We start from the raw sequence: 25,974 nt of genomic DNA on the forward strand, positions 1-25,974 counted from the left end.
CAAAGACATATCTTTGTTCAAAGATTTTCAATAATTCTTTTATACACATCATTATAATCTTTGGTTAAATTTTTTAATTTTATATTATTGAATTTATTTATATCAATGGTTTTAGTTTCAAAATAACTTTAGAGTACAAGACTTTACCGGTGTGGTGTCATTTACGTTATTTGATCGTGATACAAAGAAACTTTTGAAAAAAAACCGCACAAGAGTTGCTTCAAAAGTTTAATGAGATTATCGATATTAATATCATTTACATAAAACTAATTTTTACTTCTTGTCTATCTATTTTTATAATCGTTCATTTTTGTAGGAGGGTAATATGGAGATTTATCTATCTGCTTTGAATTTACTTTTGAATAAAAAGTTGTCATTCAAAATTCAAATTTCACATTATAATTTAAAGAACAAAGTTGATGGTTATGCAATCTCAAACTTCAATGTTGATAATACAATCATTGCTGAATTTGAAATATTTTTTTTAACATCAAACACGTAACATTCTTTTACAAAAAAATACTACAAACACTACATTTATTAAATTTCATTTTCTATATTTCAATTGACCAACTAACATATTTCCATGTATTACAAATGTAGGCGTCGGAATCCGATTCATTTAATGTTTTATCGGCAGTATTTGGATCTCAAGACACATTATGGGGTTGGTACACCGAACAAAGTCAGCTATTAAATTGCAATAAATAACCAAGTATAATGTTTGGATTACGAGTTTTAAATACGATTGTTTAAAATATCATTGACACTTTATAAAGAAGACACGTATACATACATATTGATAGTTCATAAGGGATCAATTGTCGATGTTGAATGGATACTACGAACTTGTTTAGATTTTGTTAAATTTTGTAATTTTGAAACAAATTAAACATGTCTACATTGTTTTATTTTTAAAGTTTTGGTTTGGGCTTCCTATTTTTAGTGTGTGTTACGCCTCTGCAGGTCAGAGAGAGATGGCAGTGGATGAGAGGGAAACGGGAGACGATCGTTTGAAATAAAAAGCAATGAGGGAAAAAGGTTAGCTGGAAAATTTGGAGTATTTCCGAAACACGATCATCTTTTTTATTTAAATACAACTCCTTCTCTTAATAATTAAAAAAACTGCAAAACAATAAAATTATCAAAATAAATTAAGAAGTCATCAAACGCTCTGAATCTGAAAAATTAAGAAGTCATCAAACGCTCTGAATCTGAAAAATTAAAAGCTACCACACAACCTCTAGTCTTATAACATGTTTGGTTTTAGTTGTATTGATTGTCAATTCCTTAATTTTACATATAAGCGACATTAAATAAATAAATATGATTATCAAAATAATTTTTTTAAATAAAATGATTTAAAATGGTATAACAAAATCAAAGATACAATTGGCATAATTAATACTAGTTAGTAGGTACCATGCTACCAGCTTCTCAGCGTGTTGGTCATCCATTATTTCTACGAAAGTAACAATACTTTTGAATTTAAATGCTTCAATGATAATAGCCAAAAATCTGGCTAGGGTTTAAAATTAAAACATGGGATACAAAATTGAAAAGTACTGTATGTGAGAGACTATTTTATTTCCCTTATAATTAAATGCTTGAATGGGAAAACATATTTGTTTAGAAAAATATTGTATACATAATTCCTTCTACACCAAATAAAGGGCCGTATTTTTCTTCTCATTAAGTCCCTAACTCATAGGCAATACATTTAAATTGATATAAATTGATAATGATGTTTGTCTTGATAAAATATCGTATATGTAAGGCGCATCTCTTTTCGTTTCTAGACTATAAAAGATTGTAATGACTATTTTATCCTATTTAAAAAAAAAATCAAATCTCATATTATTAATCAATTATAAGAATATCTACCAATTTTAACATCAAAGAAGTTGATTGAACAAAAAAAGGTAAATTATTTTAGTGTCTTAATATGTTGAGCCACATTTTTTTGATTTAGTCCATTAAGTTAATTTATCCTTATTAAATAAGAAATAAACAAGCGTATACCTAGTTTTAGGATACTCAGGGTATACCTAGTTTTAGGATACTTCAATTCCTGATCGATCCACACTCGATAGTTGCTGATTTGTGAGGGTATACCTAGTTTTAGGATACTTTTTTTTTCTTTTTCTTTTTCCTTCTTCTGGAATATATAAGGGTGGTGGGGTTTTACTATTTAAGAGTTCTGGATTGGTGATATTTTTTCCCTTTTAATTACAACAGTCAAATCCTTAGGTGAAAATTTATGACAAAGATTACAATCAATCAATCAATCTTAGTTTCTAAATATGCAGCTGGTCGGGGATAACAACTAATAGAATATCAATCAACTTTGCAAGTTGTAACAACTCCAAATGCTCCATCTATAATAACCGGGAATGTCCACAAGCGTAAAGTAGAGTGTTTCATTTTTTTTTCATATAAATTTTTTTATCACCTCACATGTCATGTCATTCTCTACACTACATCATCTTTTTAGAAGATGGTTGTCACACCACCACTTTTTCAAAATAATTTCCATGTCATCTTTTTTATGTGTTCAAAAAAACTTTATATTATTATTTATGCTTCAAATATAACCAAGTTGAAAACTTTTAAGAGAAATGACCGGCTAAAAATATTTAATGGCATACATATCCATCATATTTTCTTGATTGTATGCGGAAATATGTCAACACCTATATTTATTTCGATTACTTTTGTTTGATTGTGTTCTCTGTATGAAATTATACAATTGACTTTTCCCTCCTTAACTAATCATTTTTATCATAATTAATTTCAAAGTTCTACTAAAAACAAAAATATAAGCAACCTCAGATTTGTAGTCGTCAATTTCTCTTAAAAACTCATATTTTGGTCTTTTTCGAATGATAACTTTAATTTAAAGGTTTTTTTAACATAAAAAAATATAAATGTTTTTCTGCATATACATGTATTATTAGTTGTACTTTTCTGCATATATCCCGAATTAAAAACAAAAAATTAATAATAACCACAATCAAATAACGTATTTCTTGTTTTTTCTTTAAAAAAGAATAAAAAAACTAATATGATAAAATGTATATATGTTTTCTCGCTTCTTTATTTATATTCTACTCAAATTTCCACAAAGTGAGAAGACCAAAATTTTCAAAAACCATAAGAGTAGGTGTGATGTACACACCATATGCACAAGACATGTTGATGATGTTGTTTGCATGACCATATGGACCCCCTCCCCAACATTCAGAGGATGTAGCATGGCGTTATGCAAGGCAAACTACAACTCACCACACCTTGTTCTCTCTTGGCTGGTGCATCTTCAATACATGAGGATGATGAACATCTCCTCCTCTCACATAGTCACATATGGCACGTGAAAACTAATGTGGCAATGGAGTGGGAGTGTCCATACCGTAGAACCTAACTATAGGAAGTAAAACAAGACTAGAGTTGTTTGCAAGATCTGAACTTTTAAGAGGCTTTGAATTGTTAAGATCTGAATTTATAACAGGTTGGAGAGTTCGGTGGAATGCAAAAGAGAGGCGACTGTGTGAAACAAAAAGAGACGACGAAAAAAGATTTGCTAAAAAATTAGGGTATTTCGGAAACACGATTCTCTTCTTTTACATAGATATAACTCGTTCTCTTAAAAATTAAGAGGTTGTTGAATAATTAAAAGACACAAGTTAAGAGGTTATCAAATGCGGTGAATCTGAACAATTAAAGCATGCCTTTTAATTGAAAATTAAAAGGCTACCAAATATCATCCTATTCTTATAACATGTTGCCATGTTGGTTTTAGTTGTGTTGATTGTCAAACATATTTTTATCAACTTCTTATTTTAAATATGAGCAACATATTGAATGTAAATAAATGACTTGAAAAGTTACAACAGAATCAAAGATACAATTGGCATAATTAATACTAGGTACCAGCTTCTAGTATGTTGGTCGACCATTATTTCTACAAAAATAAAAGCACGTTTGAATTTAAATGCTACAATGATAATAGCAAAAAATCTGACTGGGGTTTAAACTTAAAACACGGGACACAAATTTGAGAAGTACTCTTTGTGAGAGACCATTTGATTTCCCTTGTAATTAAATGGTTTAATGGAAAAAGATATTTGCTTACAAAAAAATTGTATACATAAAACTTTGTTCCTTTTATATCAAATAAGGGGCCATTTTTGTTTTCGTTAAGTCGTGAACTCCTGATAGGTAATGTAGTTGAATCGGTAATAATATTTCTTTGGATAAAATGCCTTATACATAAGGTATGGTCTATTTCTTTTCTTGTGTAGATAATAGGTTCAAATGACTCTTTTACCTTATTTTCTTAGAAACAAGCAAATTTATTAATGTTAATCAATTATAACAATATATATCAATTTTAACATAGAGTAGTTCGTTGGAAAAAAAATCAAATAGTTAAATGGTTAAGTTGCATTTGGCTGTGGAAATTTTTACAATTTTCCATGAAGATTTTCAAATGAAAAAAGAATATATATATATATATATATATATATATATATATATATATATATATATATATATATATATATATATATATATATATATATATGTATGTTTGGGTAATTCAGTTTTCAAAAAATTTGCAAGTTATATGTAAATTAAAAAAATAACCTTTTATAGTTTTCTAAAGTTTTTTAAAATTTTAAAATGGAAAATGAAAACTCCAATGATTTTAACCAAAACACATTTTATAAAATTCTCATTAAAAACTGAAAATGAAATATTCATGTTTTCTAATAAATTTATTTAAAACTGAAATTGAAATCTCAAACTTTATTTTCTGAAAACATTTAATTTTTTTTCCACAACCGACGCATACTAAAAAAACAACCTCTAAATCGGAATAAGAGTGAATGACCATTTTATGCTTATATTATATATATCTTCCCCTTATATTATATACTAGTTTATAACCCGTGGGAACCACCGTTATAAAATTAATTAAACTTTCATAATAAAAATTTATAATTTTAAATAAATTATTAATTAAAAGATATATCACAATTTTAAAGTTATTATAAATTCAAATTTAACATATAATTAGAAAATGTAAATTTAAATTTTGAAATGATTTCCCTAATATATCTACATGACATATTGCATAATATTAATGAAGAGTTGTATTAGAGTGACACTTGGTAAATGAAGATTAAAACTATTTATTTATTAGAATAAGGATTTTATATATCTTATATTATATACTTTAGCCTTGTCTCATTATAACATTCTACTTCCATTTTTTTATACAACATTATACTAATTGTACTTCAGAATATTTACCCAATTATAACATTATTACAATTTCTTTTCTTGTAACTATTAACAAGATTATAATTTGAACTTTTTACCAAACTATAGCATCAAGATCAAAGATTCTGCTAGAAATATAATACTGATTCTGATCAAACCTGCAACAACACCAATTAAGTCTTCAATATATGTTCCATGTTACAATGAAAAAGAAAGTACAATTAACAAACAAAAAGCAAAACAAATGGAAAAAAAAAAAGTCAAAGAAAGTCAAGAATAGTTGTAAAGAGATATGCTTTTATCATCTGATACACTTGCAAGAAGACACCCTCTAACACCACCTTCAAACTTCACCCCCCAAACCTGGTCTGTATGGTTAGTCATGGTCTGAACCGCAGCCCTCATTTTCGGGTCCCACAGCTTCACGGTTCGGTCACTTGACCCTGATGCAATGGCTGCACCATCTGGGCTCACATCAACACTCAACACCCAACTAGAATGACCTGACATTGATGAAAACAAAGTCTTTCCTTCTGCATCATACATATGAATACGTTCATCATCTGATCCTGAAACAAGAACTCTTGGGTCTAATGGTGAATATGCAAGAGAACGAACAGGCATTGTGTGGCCATCAAGATGGTGGAGAAACTTGGCTCGTTGAACATCGAATACAGAAATGGATCCATCCATTGATCCACATGCTAGTTGTCTTCCATTAGGGCTCCATGCAACTGAGAGAACGAATTTCTTGTTGTTGCCTTTATCAGAGGGCTTTGAATTTGATCCTTCAGGACGTGGGATTGATAATGTTGCTACGAGTTTCCATTCTGCAGTGTCCCATAGTTTCACTGATGCACTGCTGCCTCCAGCAACAGCAAGAGTTGTACCCTGTCAAAAACAGAATCAGCAGTTTTTTTTAATGAATTATGATCTAGGGTTGTTCATAACGGAAGATTTCAAAGTTTAAATCACAAGGATAAACATATACATATTCCAAATATGTATCTGATAAAGGAAACACGAAGCAATCAATAAACGGATCCGATTTCTATAAAGTAATATAGGTATAGATTTACCCTAGGATCGAATTGCATTTGCCAGACTTCAGAAGGAGGAGCTTCGAGAGTAGCAATAGTGTTGTTAGATTCAACATCAAACACACGGACGAAGCTATCCATGGAAGCGGAGGCGGCGATTTTGCCAGAAGGATGAGCGGCGACGGAGACGACGCCGAGGCAGTGTCCGGTGTTGGTACGGACAAGGGAGAGGTCCTCCGGATTCCATAGCTTCACGGTCTCGTCGAGAGATCCGGTGAGGAGGAGGCCAGGGCTTTTATCAGTGGCAGGGACCCATGTACAAGCCCAAACGCAGTCTTGATGAGAGGTTTCGAGAGACCTGAGCCATGCGAGCTTCATTTTTTGCTACAGAGTACAGACAGAGGAAACCCTAGGTAGCGCAAGACCTTGATGTTGAAGAAGCCGATGATTGTGAGATTTTTGATACTTTGACTCAGAATTGACTAAAACGTGTTTTTATAAAGAAAATGTAACATTTTCTTTTATTGATTTGAATTTTTTTTTCTTTGAAATGATCTTGCATAGCTATCATGCTATTGAGCTCATTTATAACTAGACTAGATGATCATCGGAACCGGCCCGGTACCAGCTTGGGAACCGAACTTTGTGGAAAATAGGAACCAAACCGAATCGTGAGAACCGGTTCAGGTTTTACCAGTTCCGATTCCTACCGGTTTTTGTCGGGTCTTCAATGTTGGAACCTATCCTTGAGAAATAACAACATATCTTGAGAAATATTTCGGTTATGGTTTCGGTTTTTGTCGGTTCCGGTTCCGATTCCAAAAATCCACAAAAATATCGTCCTGATCCCGACCCGGTCGGTTTTATCTGGTACCGGTTCCGACCGGTTCTCTGAAACAAATGTTCATCCCTATTTATAACATGTCAGTTAAGTCATTTTACTCGAATGTATAAGTTATTCATAACAATATTAATGTGCCATTAATTATTAGTTTTTTTTATCCATGTTGTTAATCCATGTCAGGTTGCCTTTATTTTTTGGGAACCAACTCCCACCGTCGCCATAACCATTCATCTCCATCTAACCCACCTCCCAACACCACTATCATTGTCCATCACAACCACCCATTATGATTTCATAACCAAAAGAAGCACATACAACAAACAAAAAACCCCATAAATTTGATTCCATAACCAAAATAACATGATTCCATAAAGAATCGGAAAGGAGTAACCTAGCTTGTGAATCAAATAACACAAAATTTAAGCTAGAAATCAATAGTATTTTCAAGATGATGACTTAGGGAGCTTGTAGACAAGGTACATCAAGGTTGCAGAATAACCACTATATGAGATTCATGAACCTAGCCTATAAATCAAGAAACACAAAGTCTAAGCTAAAAACCCTAATTTTGGGGTTTTGCACCCTATTTAAACACCTTAAGTTCCAGGTGTTGTGTAACATCCCAAGATTTTCCATTTTATAGTCACTGGGGATGGAAGGGCGAAGCCATGAAAAGTCTAAGGGCTAAATTGCAATTTTGGGATTAGGAGGAGTACGATGCGCGTACATAAGGGCACATGAGCGTACTAGGCGCGTCCTAGTACGCTGGGCATACACTTGTGTATGTTGGGCGTACCCATGGCAGAATGAAACCCTAATATTTAGGGTTTAGGGACTATATAAGCAACATTATGAGCACAAAACCCTCCCTTACTCCAGCATTCACTGATTAGAGTTGTCTTCCCCAAACCCTAGCAATTTCCTTGAGTGTTTGAGCTTATTGAGTGTTTCTGAAGTGTTTTAAGAAGAAGGTGTTGCATCAAGGAGTTGGAGAAGAAGATCAAGATTGTAGATCTGAAGTTGGTTTGTGCCTTAGAAGTTCCAAAAGGTAAAAAGCTTGAAACTTTATACTTGTATGAGATAGATCTAGTCATTTTAGCTTTATGGAAGCATTCTTGTCCTAAAAGTCCCTAAATGGTGCATGTTATGTTTTGGACAAAATGAATTGTCCTTTCAGACCTTGGAAGAGGTCCTAAGTCATAAAAATGGTGTCCCAATAGCTAGATTTGTCTCATGCATGAAGTAGGAAGGCCTTAATGGATTAAGACCATGTGTTAAGAACTTTCTGGACGTCCAAAGTGATAAAGTTCGAGACGTTATAATCCTATGGCACATTTGGTCGATGGATTTGGAGTTTGGGCTTAAGTGCTTAAGCCATTAAGCACTTATTAGGGTTTTGGTGAAACCCCAAGTACGCCCAACGTAAATCCAGTACGCCCAGCGTACTAGGTCAACCACCCCGATAGTGGTCAACATCAGGACGAGTACCCCCCGCGTACGTCCTCTATCGGGCCTTTGGCAATTGGGCTTCGGGTTTTGGGTTGTTTATGGACTAGTTAGATTTGGGCCTTTTTTGGACTTTATGAATATAATGTTTTGGGCCAAGTTTTGATAATGGATCTTGGAATTAGGCCTAATTAGGTAGTTAGGCCCAATTTGGTAAATTGGGCCAATGATGGGCTTGTCATAAGGGCTTTCAAGGTTATGGAATTGGCATTGGGCCTTGGCCTAATAAAGAGAATGAACATGATGGATTGTGTGGACCCCTTTAGTTAAGATTGTTATGTTGTGTAATGAATTGATATTTATTATTTGGATAGTTCGAGATCTTTGGTGAGGCAGCGATTCGGGAGTTCGATTCTTCAGTTCGGATCGACTTTGCGAGGTGAGTTTTACTCACTATACTCAAGGGTCTAAGGCACCAAGGCCGACCCTTTTGGATTGCTATCCTGATATGTTATACGCTCGAGTATTGTTATGATCTGTTAGATCAGTATCCTAGTAGATAGGATGTTATATGTTGTTATGATCCGTTAAATCAATATCCTGGTAGATAGGATATTATATGATCTTATGATCCATGAGATCAATATCCTGGTAGATAGGATGTTATATGTTGCCATGATCTGTTAGATCGGTATACTGGTAGATCGGATGTGGTTATGATTAGTGACCTATAGTTTGGTCTAATTGTTTGTATGCCGGTAGGAGATTACCTGTTATATGTGCACATGATTGATTGGTAGTTGAGGGTATTCCATCCCGAGGATGATAGGACCCTAGTATGTTGTCTTTATAGATTGTTATATGATTATCTGTGACATCCCCAATTTCACAGCCAGAAAAGACCGATTTGTTTATGCTTTGTTTTTAAAATCAGAGTGATCTTTTAAAGAAAACAGTTGCGGAATTTGTTCCCAAAATATGATAAAGATTTATCAAAGCATTTCTTTAAAGAAATGTATTTTCATTTTATGACAAAATCTCGGGATGTCATGTTCAATACAGACCAAAAGCATAAACAGAACAAAATAGACCTTACAACAGTTATTCATAACTATTGGCCTATAATCCAAAATCTCTTGTTATTTCAGCCAACTTATGCTCTCATGCCATAACCTGTAATACAAAGAAAACTGAGAGGGTCAGGCTTGGGAGCCTGGTGAGCATATAGGGTTTTCAACCCACAATAATATAATTATTATATTTAATTATCAAATAATCAATCCATTTACCCACCCACTTTATCTCCATTTATTTCTTAAATATTTATCCTAAGAACCGATTACCCTTCTCCCCTTCATTCCTAATGTTTGCCCTAAGGAACTTGCATAAAGTCTAGTGTTGCCAAGGTTCTTAGATTATCTCTGGTGAACACGTAGTTCACAACAATTAATGAACACCTAGTTCAAGAACACCTAATAGACACTTAGTTCCAATATTACCCAGTGAACACTTAGTTCAAAAACACTTAATGAACGCTTAGTTCAAATACTACCCAATGAACACCTAGTTCAAAAACACTTAATGAAAGCTTAGTTCAAATATCTCTGATGAACACTAAGTTCAGATATCTAATGAACACTTAGTTCGAATATCCCTGGTGAACCCAATCACCTAAGGAACACAGAGTACGAAAGCTCTTAGTTCAAACAATGTAATAATAATCTACATCTCGATCCTGCAAAACCACTAATATTATAAACACATATAAATCATATTTCTAAAACAATATATCCCATCCCGTCGATCCCCACATACTGACCCTATACAATGATCTTACGAGATCTAGCCTAAGAATCGATATGAACCACAAACTGATGAAGCTGCTTCGAAAATTCCCTTGCAGCAAACGAGGATCAATAATGACATCAAATGAGGGGAATGGAATAAGTTTCACCACGAACCTTCGTTCGTAAAAGAAAGAACCACAAGACATTTTAAGTCAGGGGTAGTTATCTAGATAACAATGCCTAGGCGTGGTCTGACTATCATGAGGTATTATACCCCCAGACTCTACCTATCCCAACATCGAACTTTGCCTAGCAGTGGCCTGATTACATGAGGTATTTCACCCCCAGACGCACTCTATCCAACAATATACCACTAGACATACCTAGCAGTGGTCTGTTACCGACACATTTTATTAGGCAGTCTACGAAGTTCCCTTAATTACATCGTGAAAGAAAACGCTGACATATGAAGCTCGGTCGATCACTTCATAAAAGAAACGCTGACTCCAAAGCTCTCTCAAAATAAAAGTATGGGGAAATACTACTATAGTACTCTCGTACGCTCCCGTAATCGACACACAAAATTGTTAAAAAGACTTTGCACATGATAGTACTTCTGGCACATTATAGTACTCTAGTATGCGAAAGACTCGTACCCGAGAACATAATAGTACCCTGGCACAAGCAACACCCAAGACACAGAGCTTTGAAAAGGACTTCGTACATAAAATGTACTTCTATATGTAGGACGTACTCCACCGATCATCAATCTCACAACACACGTACTCTTAATATGAGGCTACCCAATGTCCAAACTTAATGGAACTAAACATCCCTATTTAAGTCTTAACCCATCACTAGGCAAACCTACAATGCTTATAATCAATTTTCGATACTAACTCCGTTCAGGCGATGCTAACTAGTGTATACTTAACACAGAGTTTTAAGTAATAATATAATATATTCACATCTTAACACATATTGAACCATAACTGATCCGCACGTTGTATATCATCAAATATATCTAACACGTATTTCGGACAATAACAAATACTTCACATACATATGTATATTTCATACTTTAATCAATACTCGTATTAAAATCATGTTCCTAAAAGGGACTATACTCATGATACCTTATCGAAAGAACACGTAGTTCAAAAATATATAATCCGTACTCCCGGATCTTAAATTTTCCTCATTACCTAATCCATATTCCCAGATCTAAAACTAACCTCTTGATCTGATCCATACTCTTGGATCTAAAACTAACCACCTGATCTGATCCATACATCCAGATCTAAAACAAGTTTTTCTCTTTATCCTTTTATCTCATGATCCAAGTCATTTTTTATCACATACCATCAGTCTTATCTATCCATGTTCTACCCAACATATTTGCAGATACAAAATACATATACAGTTTAACTCATTAAAACCTATAAAATTTATCCATCCCACAAACATCTCCAATAAACAACAATATATATACACACATAGCACATATTTCATAGCAAATACTTAATATTAATGTGTTAGAAGAAAGTAACTATACACTCACATGATCAGAAGATGATTGGACAGCACTACGGCTTGCAATGGTAGTATTCTTCGGTGAAACCGGGATCACTTCACACATCGGGTTTCTCGCGAGTAGAGCTTCGGCTCGGAAACTCTTTTCTTCTCGGGATCTTCGGACTTCGGGACTTGCTTTGGGTCTCGGGATGATATCGGGGCTTCGGGGGGTTAAAATAGGGCTTAGAGGGTGTATCGGAAGTGGGAGAGAAGCGATGGAGCAACCATAATCGGCTGGCCCTTCAAATCTATTTATAGGGCAAAATTTGCCCTTGCCACGTCGTGGCACCTTTTCTACATCGTGGGCTTGGTCGTCACTACATGCGTCATCGCAAGTTGTGCCTGGGGGACTCCAGGAGGCGTCAGAAGACTTGCCACGTCGTGGTATCTGACAGTTTTGGGGTTTCGCTCCCCGAACTTCAGAAATTCATAACTTTCGCATACGAACTCCTTTTTCGACGTTCTTTATATCGACACGTAGGTGACATTATGATCTACAACTCTTGTTTAGACTCTGTTGGCTAATTTTTACTTTATTTTTAATATATTATAAATATATTACTTATATATTATTTTTAGTAGGCCGGGACAGGAAAACTCCGTTCGAAATTCATAACTCCTTCATCTGAACTCCATTTTCGTCTGTCTTTTTGTTGTTGGACTACTATCGACGAGATCTTCGACTCTAGTTTATATTGTTTCGGCTAAAAAACGCTCGATCTCAAATCGAGTATTCGGGCTGCATACCGCTAAGTCGAAACTTTAGAAAATCATAACTTCCTCATACGAAGTCAGATTTGGGCGTTCTTTTTATGCACGCTCTCGGTTTAACGAACTCTATGAATTTCGTTTAGATCACTAAGGATAAATATCACTCTAACGTAAATTCACTTTTTACGTCATTCAGCGTCGTGCTGGTTCTGTCGCGAAACTTCGACATGTCACAACTTCTTCGTTATAACTCAGATTTCGGCGTTCTTTATATCTCCGGAATCTTTGTCACGACCACTACAACTAAGTAAAGATTATCCACCCTAAATAATCTTCTACCAAAAAGTCATTTTTGACGCTTATCGTCTATAATTTGACTAGCCCGGATCTACGGGCGTTACATTATCTGATATAGGTGTACATGTTTGTTGTAAACCTGGCAAAACATGACACGACACGAAACCCGACACGAACCCAAAACGAAATTAGCGGGTTAGGGTCGAACTCTCAGTTTAACGAACTCTACGAATTTCATTTAGATCACTAAGGATAAATATCACTCTAACGTAAATTTAGTTTTTACGTCATTCAGCGTTGTGTCGGTTCTGTCGCGAAACTTCGCCAGGTCATAACTTCTTCGTTATAACTCGAATTTCGGCGTTCTTTATATATCCGGAATCCTTGTCACGACCACTACAACTTAGTTAAGATTATCCACCCTAAATAATCTTCTACCAAAAAGTCATTTTTGACGCTTATCGTCTCTAAATTGACTAGCCCGGATCTACGGGCGTTACATTATCCGATATAGGTGTACATGTTTGTTGTAAACCTGGAAAAACATGACACGACACGAAAACCCGACACGAACCCAACACGAAATTAGCGGGTTAGGGTCAAAGATTTCGACACGTTTATGTAAACGGATTGACACGACACGATAATTAAACGGGTAGGGTTAGGGTTAAGGCTCTCAACTCGAAGATGACTCGAATATGACCCATTTAATTATATATTATTTATTATAAATTTCATATTTTTATAAATATATTATATGTTATAGACTTATAGTGGGCCAAACTCAAAAAATTAGAAGTAATATTCAAATTTTCAAAGTTACTTAATTTTAGTCATCCTCACCACCTATCCATTTTCTCCCCAACTTTAACTCTTTTCATTTTTCCTTCTAAACTTACTATAAATTTTGCCATTCCATCTCACAACTCCAGTGTTTCACTTTTTCATTTTTTCCTCCACAACTTCTACTTTCCAACCTTTAAAATATTTCAACCCAACATGACAAAACATATTTACAAGCTCTAAACCTTAACCCGAAACCCGACACGAAAATAAACGGGTTGACACGACACGACACGATAATTAAACGTGTCGGGTTAGGGTCAAACCCTTTCAACCTGTTTAATGTCTTGACACAACACAAACCCGACATGACACAAACCCGGCACGACACAACACGTTTGCCATGTCTATTTGATTGGTTATGGGGGGGCATTCCAACATGATGTTTGTGGGCCGAGAGTATTTCATCCCGAGGATGATTGGACTCATAGTATGTTGGCATTCCAACCCGATGGTTGAGGCCCCGGGGTATGCCAACCCGATTATTGATTGGACCCATAGTATGTTGGTATTCCAACCCGATGGTTGAGGGACTGGGGTATTCCAACCCGATGGTTGATTGGACCCATAATATGTTGGCATTCCAACCCGATGGTTGAGGGCCTGGGGTATTCCATCCTGATGGATGATTGGACCCATAGTATATGTTATATATATGTTGTGTGTGGGCATTCCAACTCGATGGTTGAGGTCCTGGGGTATCCTATCCCGATGGATGATTGGACCCATAGTATGTTGTTTGTTATTGTATGTGTATCGTTGGGTGTATGTGTATTTTGGGGGTAACTCACAAGCCTTCAAGCTTACATTTATTGATTATTGTTTTAGGTATAACGGATGATCGTGGGAAGGCGAAGGCATGACCGTACACTTCCTCGATTTATGATTTCGATTTCTGGGAACTCCGATGCTTAAACTATTTCGAAAACACTTTGTAATAATAAATGGTATTTTGGATATTTAAAAAGTTTTAAATTGGCTTGATTTTTATGGATGTTACATATTGGCCTCATTTCCATCCTCCATAGCCCTTAACCCTAATCTCAAAACCCTAGAGCCTCCTTGAGAGTTGTAAGCTCATTGTGGGTGTGTTTAAGGCTCATTGAAGGAAGAGAAGCTTGGTGCAAGGTGGTGGTTCAAGTAGGAGCTTTCAGATATTGGTTCCTTGCTCCATTTCCAACACATTTTGGGTATAAAAACTCTAACCTTGCTTAGTATTGGCTTAGATCTCTCTCGGGTTTATCTATATGCTTTTAGCCATGGTTGGGTGATTGTTGAGGAAGTAGAAGTCCAAAGTGTTTATCCTTGCCAATTATATGATCTTCATGAGCTCTTTTGGCATAAAGGTGCCAACTTTTTGGTCCTGGGTCTTCGTGCATTCATTAAGTCCTTCTTTTGGTCTCTTTTAAGGTTTTGAGCTTCTTCTAATCATGAATAAGTGTAAAATTGGAAGCTTTACATGGCCATCTAGCCTCTTATGGTCATATCTGTTGGATTAGGTGTCTAAGTTCATAGCTATTTCTGGAATGTACTTGACCTAGTTAGCATGGTCCATTTTGGGTTGCATGGCATTGTAACACTTGGATAGACTAAATGAGAGAAAGAACACTTATGGTTTATTAATATATTATAAGTTCTAATATATTAATAATAGTATTTAATTAGTATTGATCAATAATTAATTTACAATTACTTTGGTGATCAAAAGGAGGCTAATTAAATATATGGGGTTGATTGTGCAAATCATCCATTCTTTTTATTGTGGGCTAATGATCATTGGTTTATTGAATTGGGCTAAAACCCATAAGGTGCTCCATGGATAGTCCATGGAGGTTATAAACCCATGGATCATGGAATATGAAAAGTCATCTCAATTAGGGTTTACATGTGGTAACCCTACTTGTGACACAACTATAAAAGGACCCCATGGCTAGCAAAATCTGCACTAATATGTGTAGAACAAGAGGGCTAGCCGATTTTGAGTGATAGTGTACTTCTCTCAAAGTTATTCCAAGAGTTGTGCTGTTATGTGAAACATTTGAGGTGCTAGGCTCACGAGGTTCTCAAGGAATCCAAGAAACAAGAAATGTATGTTCTTCTACTAGCTTTTATGTTTCAAAGTTCCCAATCTCATGCTAGTTAGGTTAAGAACCTTGGAAAATCAAATTTGCATGTATCTTAGTAAAACATAGATCCAAGGTTTATAGGGTTACATGTACACCTTATGAGTGTTAGAATGCTCAAAACCCTTCAGTGGTATAAGAGCCAAGGCTTGTTTTCTTGATACTTGATGCAAATTGTTGAAAAAACTCAAGATTTCTGCATTCTTCAGTTGAGATAGTATATTTCGATTCTTTCTTGTGTTCAATCTTCCTCCACTCCCTGATTATATCTTTCACAAAGTGATTTTTTGCCAACATAAATTTATGTAACATCCCAAAAGTCAAGCCCAAAAATTTCATTTTTGATTAATTAATTCATAAAACATTCATTAGGAAATATTGTATAAACACGTCATCTCAAAACCAAGTATCATGTTTGAAACCCACAACCATGAACAAATGTCATATCAGAGTACAATCCCAGAAAACACACCGTGCGGAAATCATATGTGAGTGTGTGTGATGCCATGCTACGCCGCCGACTCCTTCCCCTTGGATGAAGAGGGACCTGAAACCAAAAACTGAAACCGTAAGAATAAAGATTAGTGAGTTCCCCCATCATACCACATACCATACAATACCATCGGTATCTTTCAACCGGTAATCATCGTCGGTATCTTTCAACCGATAATCGTCATCGGTATCTTTCAACCGGTAACCTTCATCGGTATCTTTCAACCGGTAACTGGGGACTATTCCACCCCTACCACTAGCATACGATATCAAGACAAAAGCACACATTCAGACATATCCGGGTACTGACCTACCCCTTGGTCCTAAGGACCACTATCAGGGAAACTATCCATATCATGTAACATATCATACATATATAACTCATAACCAAACGCATACCAGACCAAGATAAATTATCACAAAGACAATTATCTTCTAAATACTCCTCAATGGTGGGCCGACATTGTGGCCTTAGACCCACCCCTACTGGAAAGGTAACTCACCTCGTATCTACTGAATTGTGCGGGAATCCTCTGACTACTGCCACTGCTGCTCCGGAAATCCACCGGCTAAAATTCCCACAAAACACTTAGTCAGAAACTGACATCTACCCTTGGGGTAAAATGACCATTTTACCCCTTGACCAAATCAAAGTCAAAGTCAACTTCCAGTTGACCTGACTCACCGAGTTGACTCGTCAACTTGCCGAGTCCCTATCCTTCCATCAGACCTCATACCCGTTTCTACTCGTCGAGTTAGGCGATGACTCGACGAGTTTTCCTTCTAATTGAATACCGACTGAATCCACATCCGACTCGCCGAGTTGTATGAACAACTCATCAAGTTCATCATCAACTGATACTTATGTCCTGACTTGACTCGCCGAGTTGTATGAACAACTCGTCAAGTTACCCTTCATCCTATGAACACGTTCTGTCCTCGACTTGCCGAGTTGATGAACAACTCGCCGAGTTCCATGAAGATTGTCTTGGACTCGCCGAGTCCGTTTATGCACTCACCGAGTACCATGAACTCCAAGAACACTTTGCTTAGTCCAGAACGTTAGGTCACTCCCCGAGACTCCTAAAACCCTTCCACACTTAACTGGTCCTTATGACCCTCACTGATATGGGACCAAAATCCCTTGGACTCGCCGAGTCTATCACTTTCCTTACTAAGAACTTCGATTTCTGATGTACAACACTTAAACCAAATGATAGATCCAGGCCCCTAAACTCGATCTAGCATGTAAAGTTACAAACTTTACGTGCATGCATGGGACATTAGAGCTTAAAAGGCTCTAAAATGGTTCTTTAGTTGCATGGGGCCTTCCTTGGTTCAAAAAGCAACCTAGATCTGACTTGTGGCTCATAAAATGACATGATACAGAAGCCCAAACCCCCAACCATGTTTGCAAACATGGTTGGCCACCAAAAATGGCTTATAAAAGCCCTAAATCACCTAAAAGAGGGATCTAACAAATGAATGAGCAAGGTTCAGACTTTATACCTTCCAAAGACTGCAAATGATGAACCAAACTCGAATCCTTCAGTCCCCTCCTGATCCTTCTATGCTCTTCCTTCCTCTTTGAGATCAAAACTCACAAGAATCACTCAAAAAGCCTTAGATCTTCTCAAAAACGGCTAGGGTTTGCTATGAGGAGTGTTTGAGAGCATAAAGGGGGAAAGAAGGTTGCATAAGGTCGTTTAAATAGGGTGCAAACCCCTGGATTAGGGTTTTTGTCCAAACAGCGGCTACTCGTCGAGTCCGGGACTCGACTCGCCGAGTCCACAACTTAAACTAGCGCCTCATCCCGCTTCTACTCGGCGAGTCAGTCCTTCGACTCGCCGAGTCCAAGGCCAAAAATGCAAAAATAGAAGAAGATTTAATAACAGAGCACATACCAAGAACCGAATGCTACAATTTATTAGAGGTGCCAAAGCCTCGATATGAGTTCCAAGCATTGCAAAATATGTCACTAAAATTTCACATAGTAGCCATGAATTGAAAAATCGAAACAGTGAAGGCCAAAAATCAGAATTCGATGGTTTTGAGTAGCAAACGAGAGTGATCAAAATGCGTAACGCAAAAATTGTGGAGTTAGGTTGAATTCCCATAAAATTCTAACATATATTTAATTGTTTAGTTATTTATAGTTGTTAACTTATTAAAATTGATTCAAATAATAATTTAGATAAAACAATATATTTTGAAAGTTTATAAGGTGTGTAGATGACATTTTAAGCTTAGATTTATAAGAGTATATTCTAGTTAATTATTAAAATAGTAAGTCTCCGATAAAGTTTCAATATTTTGAGTAAATTTACGGTTTAATCCTAACGTTTATTGTTTTGAACAAATTAGTCCCGATTATTAATTTTTATACGATAACCTATCATTGTTTGTTGAAAAGATTAAGGACTATTTTGTTCATTTAGATAAAATATAAAATAATTATGACATTTTTGTTAAAAAAATAAAAGTTGAGATTAAACTGTAAACTGACCATAATTATTAGAACTTTATCGAGATTTCCCTTATTAAAACTAATGACTTAAATTTAATAAAAAAATATATAAAAGTATTAAAATAAGAATTTGGAAAATTTTGATATTTTAAAAGTTTTTGAAGGGTAAAATGTGATATTTACAAATTAGGTTGGACAAATATGATATTTTAATGGTTAAAAAATAACATATACAAAAATTTTCATTTATTTTCTTGAATCGTTTACATGTAAAAGGGGACATAATGGTTACATAGTTTAGTCTGAAAGTGAATCTCCGTATAGAACAACACTGACGGGAAAACTATCTCGACGTTGGGGTACCGAACAACAATACATTGAATCGAGGTGGTTATCATGAACAATTCCGGAATTTCAATAATTTTTTTTAGCTAATTATAACAAAAAGTTAAACAAACATACTAATATGAACTATTTATAATTTTAGTACATAAGATCATATAATTTATTGAAAAACGGTGACATTAAACATTTCAAAAATGATATTTATTTTCAAAAAAATGGAAAAAAATAACCCTGAAATTTGAAGATCAAATTCAGATTGAAGTATTCGGGAGTAAGAACTTTGGAATATAAACAATAGTCTGAAATGAGACATTCCGAAGAAAATGATTATTATTCAAAAAACTCGTTTAGATTTCCTTTTATTTTTATTATGATGTTATTTAGTTAGTTCATTTATTTAATGTTATTTTTTATTTGTATTTTCTTATTTTTTTTTTGTTAAAGTTTTAAATTTAATGTATATTTTTATTCTCATTTTTTTTTTATATATTTTAATAAAAAAATTGTGGAATGTTAAGAGATGGAAAGATAATATGGTTTTGGACTACGAATGAGAAAAAGAGGAGGTTGATGTGCCTTGATAGTTGATATTGACATTAATATATAGAAACTAGATGCAAGCCCCCCGCTACGCGGGGGTTAGATGGTACACGTATGTTTAAGGTTTACAGTTAAGGGGTATGTTGTTTGTTTTTTGATTATTTTAGTGTTTCACGTATAGATTGTATAATAAGATATGGATCAAATTCATTCATTAGATGGTGGTTACATAGTTTTTCATTACATAGCTGCGTACAAAAGTGGTGGATGTTGTAGAAGTGGTTGATAATTTTTCATTACAGAACTGCATGCAAAAATAGGTGTCATGATTGACCAACGAATCCAACATCTTAATAATATTATCATCATTTCCCTTCATCTAGATCTATAAAAAAAAATAGGCGTCATGATTGACCAACAAATATACAACTGATGGAATGCAACAAATAACAATGTGTTTTCGTTTTTGGTCAAAAAATAAAAAACAAATTGTTGAAAACAAAAACCAAAAGTAAACTGCTAGTTAGTGTTTTTTTTTTTTGGAAAAAGAATAAAAAAAATTTAAAAAGAAAAAAAAGTTGTAAATTGAAAGTACAATGATATTTAATGCATTAATAACCAAAAAATGGAAAATGAACCTAGTAGCAGTGTATTTTGGTTAAAGCAAAGTACATTGCTATTTGGGACATTTTACTCTTAAAAATGGAAAATACACCTAATGGCAATGTAGTTAGTTTTTTGGAAAAAAAAAATCAAAAGAAATTACAAAACACAGGAAAAATGTGTAAATGCAAAGTACATTGCTATTTACTGCATTTACCATCTAAATATGGAAAATGTACTAAATGGCAATGTTATTTGGTTTTTGGTAAAAAAAAATCATAATAAAAATGCAAGGTACATTGCTATTTCGTTGACCCACACACTTTAGGTACAGTTCTCAACTTTCCCCTCTCAGTAGACACACTTATCTAGGGTTATTATCAACAATGAGTATGAGGGCAATTACCTTTTTTCATTCACAAGAGATTGAGGGGAGTTCCATAAATACAAAATGTCTTAATAGACTAAGCAGGGAAATGATGTCTTTGTCCACTAAAATGTTGTTTTTTTTACCCCACATCATCATACTTTCTGCATCCTCCACACAAATTTGGGCTTCAAAAGAGTCATCAGTCACACAAATTCCACAGATTCATCACAGATAAGTGTGTCTACTAAGAGTGGAAAGTTGAGAACTGTATCTAAAGTGTGTGGGTTAATGAAAATCTCAAAATAGATGGAGTTGGAATGTTGTTGCTGTATGTTAGATCATTTTTGTATAATCCAACTTATATTTTGGAATCTGAGAGATAAAAAGAAAGTAATTATTTTACTGAAGAGAATAAGAGGATGCAGACTATGAATCAACTATTAATATAAAAAAAATATTTATCATATCAAACCCATGATAAAAACTTACCAACCCACCACAAGGTATCCGATAAAACAGAACCCTAGGTTTGTACACAAGAGGAAGGGCAAAATCGGAAAGAACCATAACAGGTTAAAATTTTGATTTCTAATGTGGTTACCTAAGTTCTACTAACCTAAGATGGTTTAAAAATTATTATGAGGATTATAGATGATGGATAAATCATATATAAGTAAACAAACAAAAATGTGTACCTGTGGAAAAGAAGATGATGTAGCCTTCGTCTTTGTTCAGTCTGGTTCATAAAAACAAATCATCAATCTGTATTGATGGAAAAGAAGATGATGCACAATGAATAAGACTATAACATCGCGAATGAGGATCAATTTAAGTATATAAAGAAAAATCGGTACCGATGCAGGTGTCTACATCTGATATCCCCTGCTACAGCTTTTGATTTCGCCACCACTACTACGTCCAGATCAAGTTATGTTACAAACCTGTAGTTGCAAACACATACACATAAACAGTTAAACATACAAGCATACACACACAATGTTAGAGGGATTTTCTAAAAGACGCTCCCATGATTTAAACGAATCCTTGCTTAATACCGATGATATAAAAATCTGAAGTTGATAAAATGTTAAACCATTTATCTTTTTAACTACAACCACTTTTGACCAAAACCTGATTTAGAATAAATAAAATAAATAAAGCATTTTACTCTATCTTTATTGAACAAATATTTCATTGTGACATTTTGTCAAACAGTTGGATAGTGTTTTTTTATCTAGATTCTAGTTGAAACTCTAAAAAAACATTTAAAGAAGTAGAAGTGAGGCTTCATTTAATCGTGTTTGTGTGTGTATGAGTGCAGACAGAACAAAATCATACTGCTATGTAGATGTTGTACCTGAAATCGAGTGTTGTTGATGTTGTGTGGTTTTTCATCAAATTTCCTTTCGATTTTATCTGGTGCCATGACTTCAGATCGGGCACAAAGGGTGTAGACGGTAAATGATTAAATCGAAAAGGAATTCATAATCTATAAGGACCAAATCAAAAAGGATGACACAACGTACATGATAAAATTAAAAAGGTAATAGGCGATTCAGAAGACGTAGTCGGCTTCAAATGATGGAATTAGTTATTCTTGTAGATTCGGTTGCCTCCCCTTTTCTGTCGTCCCATGTTCCTTAAAATATTAGAAATGGAAAAAAGAAGGAAATCAACATGGACAGAAACATGAGAGAAAGAAGCAAGTGACTCTTTTACCTGGGTAAGATATGATGTGCAACAACAAAAAATCCTTTGTCGTTTGCGTACCTGATTTCGTATCAACCAACGAATTTCATAAATAATTTTTAAGCACATATCAACTTTAGTAAATATAAACAACATCAAGAAAAATCATCAAAAGAAAAAACCCGATATTCACCTGATATCAGGTTATTCATGTAGATGTAATCCAAAGGAAGTGAGGAGGAACGGATATACAGTTGTTTGAATATGTATTACCTGATATTAGGCTATCAAAAATCGAGGCGGCGCTCGCCGGTGGTCATCATAGATGAATCGAGAACCCCTGTGGTTCGTACGCTCATTTTTCCATTTATCAACCTCATCTTTGATCATAAATTGGGTCGTGGGGTCATCAAAATCTAATCAATCAACAGAACCATGATAAACTCTAGAATTTGCAAACCCATCGACCGAATCTTCGTTGATTCTCGCGACGAACAGTGACGATGGCTTCTTCATCGGAGACGGGGCAACCTAAATTCCTTCTTGATTTCCAATCAGAAGCCGCTAGGTTGAGAAGAACGTGCGGCTTCTGTTAGCAGAGTCGACAAAATTAATGTGGAAATTAATGAGATAAAAAAAAGCGAGGAAGCGATGGTATATCAAGGGTGTCATTCTTTTTTCTGGTGGAGACAGTAGTGGAGCAGAGGGTAAACGGCGGACTCCGATGGTTGGTTGTCGGTACATCGCCTGAAGCGGTGGAGGCAGCTGGTAGAATAAGGGAGGAGACTGGATTTGGGGAGGATACAGTAAAATGTGAAACCATACTAATGTAATCGAGAGATAGGCGGCGAAGAGCGGTGGACATCGAACCCAAAAGAAAGAGAGAAGAAGAACACGTGGACAACAAACGACAAGAAAGAAAGACACGTAGAAAATTTAAAAGCAAGTCAGCAGTCTACGTTGACAAAAGGCTTAACTTATAAAATAAATGAATGACAAATAAACATCAGTACATGGGGGATAAACAACAATTTAAAAGGAATGAATGAAATAGAGGACACAAAAAATAGAAAGGCCATATAAGCCAAAAGAGAATGCAGAATACTATAGATAAGGGAAACAGAAGGGTTAACATATAAAATAAAGGGATGACAAATAAACATAAGTACAGGGGGATAAACAACAATTTAAAAGGAATGAATAAAATAGATGACACGAAAAATAGAAAAATAGAAGGGCATATAAGCCAAAAGAGAATGCAGAATACTGAATACTGTAGATAAGGGAAGAAAACTTTATATATATATATATATATATATATATATATATATATATATATATATATATATATATATATATATATATATATATATATAATGAAAAGAAGACTGTTACTTGGGAAAAAGAAAAATGAAACTTTAAAGGACGATGACGATAAGAAACTTTTTTAATGATGATAAAGCTCTTTTGTTTTAACATTAACAAAATCATATCTTCTTACATGTGATTTTGGTTTTTTATAGATACAAACGAGTATATTTGGTTTTATTTTATATGATAAAATGGATATAGAAGAAAAATAAATTATATGTTTTCTTAAGAATTAAGTATATTTGAAAAAATTATTTTAATAAAATTGAAAACCTATTATACATTTTGGTTCGTAAATAAATATTATCATCGAACTCATAATAAGCCCAAGTTAGAAAATTTGAGCCCAAGAAGAAAGGCAGTTTTATAAACCCAAAACATCCCCCAAACCGACGTCGTTATCATCTTGAAGCGTGTTCTCCGATTACCACCGTCCACCGACCTTTCTACCTCCATGCGCCACCTCATCACCTTCTTCAACTGCCACGTTCCAACTCCTCTGAGGTGTGAACTCATATACACAGTCCACCAAACGTAAAAATTTTCTTCATATTTCTTCAATTATCCATCTTTAGTCGAGATATCGGTTACTAATCAGATGGAGATCATAAACGGAGGGTTGAACAACTGCGATCGCCGTGGTAATTCCGATGGAGTCGATGACAGTGGTGACCTGGTTGTGGATATCTACCCTCTTAGTAGTTATTACTTCAGTTCAAAACCTGCTGTTGCATCCAAGGACGAGAACGAAACCTTAGCTGATCGCGCACAACGTTTGAAATCCAAGTAGGTTATCTTATCAATTGCAATGGCAAATGATCGATTGTATATCTTTATTGCGTGATTCTTAAACTGTTTTTGGATTTTGATGTGTAGTTATGATGCTCATGGCATGAGGATTTGTGTGGAGGCAGTGATTTTGGTAAGGTTTGCGATAATACTCGGATTTTGACTTTTTTTGACTTTTTCATGGATCCTCTGAAACTGCTTAATGTCAGGTTGAATTGTTCAAGCATCCTCATCTGTTGTTGCTCCAATCAAAAAACTGCATCTATAAACTTCCTGGTGGCCGATTAAGATCCGATGAATCAGGTGAGAATTACAAAACAATCTTCCCTAACTCACAAAATCACTTGTTTTTCAAAGAAGGTTAAAAAATTAATCTACTCTGTAGAAATTGATGGCCTAAAGCGAAAGCTTTCCAACAAGCTATCTGCTGCTGATGATGATAGCTATCGAAATCAATGGAATGTTGGTGAATGTATTGGAACATGGTGGAAATCTGATTTTGAAACAATTCCTTACCCGTATTTACCTTCAAGCGGCAAGAACCCTAAGGTAATTTTCTTCACCATGTTCTTGCAGTTTTCAATCGATGATGATGATGATGATATGCAGGAGTGTATTAAGCTTTACATTGTGAAGTTGCCATCGAGTAAGGACTTCATTGTGCCAAAAAATTTGAAGTTGCTAGCTGTTCCATTGTGTCAGCTTCATGAAAATCGAAAGGTATGAATCTTTAATTTACAGCAACAAGGTTAATGATTAGAATTAGATCATTGTTGATGATTAAATTTGGGTTTGATTAATTTTGCAGACGTATGGATCGATAATAGCAGGGATTCCGGAGTTGCTTTCAAGGTTTTCTATCAACATTGTAGATACTTGAAATATCATAGGGTACACATGTATAAATATTTAAATATAAAAAGAAAAGGACATTTGTATATATACTATGTGTAAGTATGTGTATGTTCTGTAGTTAGCTTTTTACTTTTTGAACATCTTGGAATTAAAGAAAAAAGACTTTGTTTTGTTGTACGAGTTTGGTACTTATGGTTCAAGTACAAATCCAAAATTACTTAGTTTTTATGCTTTAGTTATTTTATAAGCATGAAAAGCTTATAAATATTTTCGAAGATTGTCATACAACTACCTGTTTCGTGATCTAATTTGTTAGTTAGTTTTGACTAACACCATCTCTCTCTCTCTCTCTCTCTCTCTATATATATATATATATATATATATATATATATATATATATATATATATATATATATATATAGCCATCTGTATATATATAGACATCTTTATTCTAATAAATAAATAGGTTTATTCTTATATTGACAAATGTCATACTATTAGATT

At 34.6% G+C, this 25,974-nt stretch overlaps 2 protein-coding genes across 2 annotated transcripts; one reads left to right on the forward strand and one right to left on the reverse strand.

Moving 5' to 3' along the window:
- Positions 1-5,406: 5,406 nt before the first annotated feature.
- On the reverse strand, positions 5,407-6,798 carry LOC111905392 (WD repeat-containing protein VIP3). The gene is made up of 2 exons (XM_023901095.3): positions 6,363-6,798; positions 5,407-6,174 (listed from the first exon to the last, which is right to left on the reverse strand). Exons 1-2 carry the CDS (start codon positions 6,699-6,701, stop codon positions 5,554-5,556), a joined length of 960 nt encoding a protein of 319 aa, XP_023756863.1. The 5' UTR covers positions 6,702-6,798; the 3' UTR covers positions 5,407-5,553.
- Positions 6,799-24,087: 17,289 nt separating this feature from the next.
- On the forward strand, positions 24,088-25,647 carry LOC111905401 (pre-mRNA cleavage factor Im 25 kDa subunit 1). Its single transcript, XM_023901106.2, has 6 exons — positions 24,088-24,612; positions 24,703-24,748; positions 24,825-24,918; positions 25,001-25,164; positions 25,225-25,335; positions 25,424-25,647. The coding sequence occupies exons 1-6, from the start codon at positions 24,425-24,427 to the stop codon at positions 25,493-25,495; spliced, it is 675 nt and encodes a 224-aa protein (XP_023756874.1). The 5' UTR covers positions 24,088-24,424; the 3' UTR covers positions 25,496-25,647.
- Positions 25,648-25,974: the final 327 nt, after the last annotated feature.

Source organism: Lactuca sativa, chromosome 7, assembly GCF_002870075.4.
Source record: "Lactuca sativa cultivar Salinas chromosome 7, Lsat_Salinas_v11, whole genome shotgun sequence".
Lineage (NCBI taxonomy): Eukaryota > Viridiplantae > Streptophyta > Magnoliopsida > Asterales > Asteraceae > Lactuca > Lactuca sativa.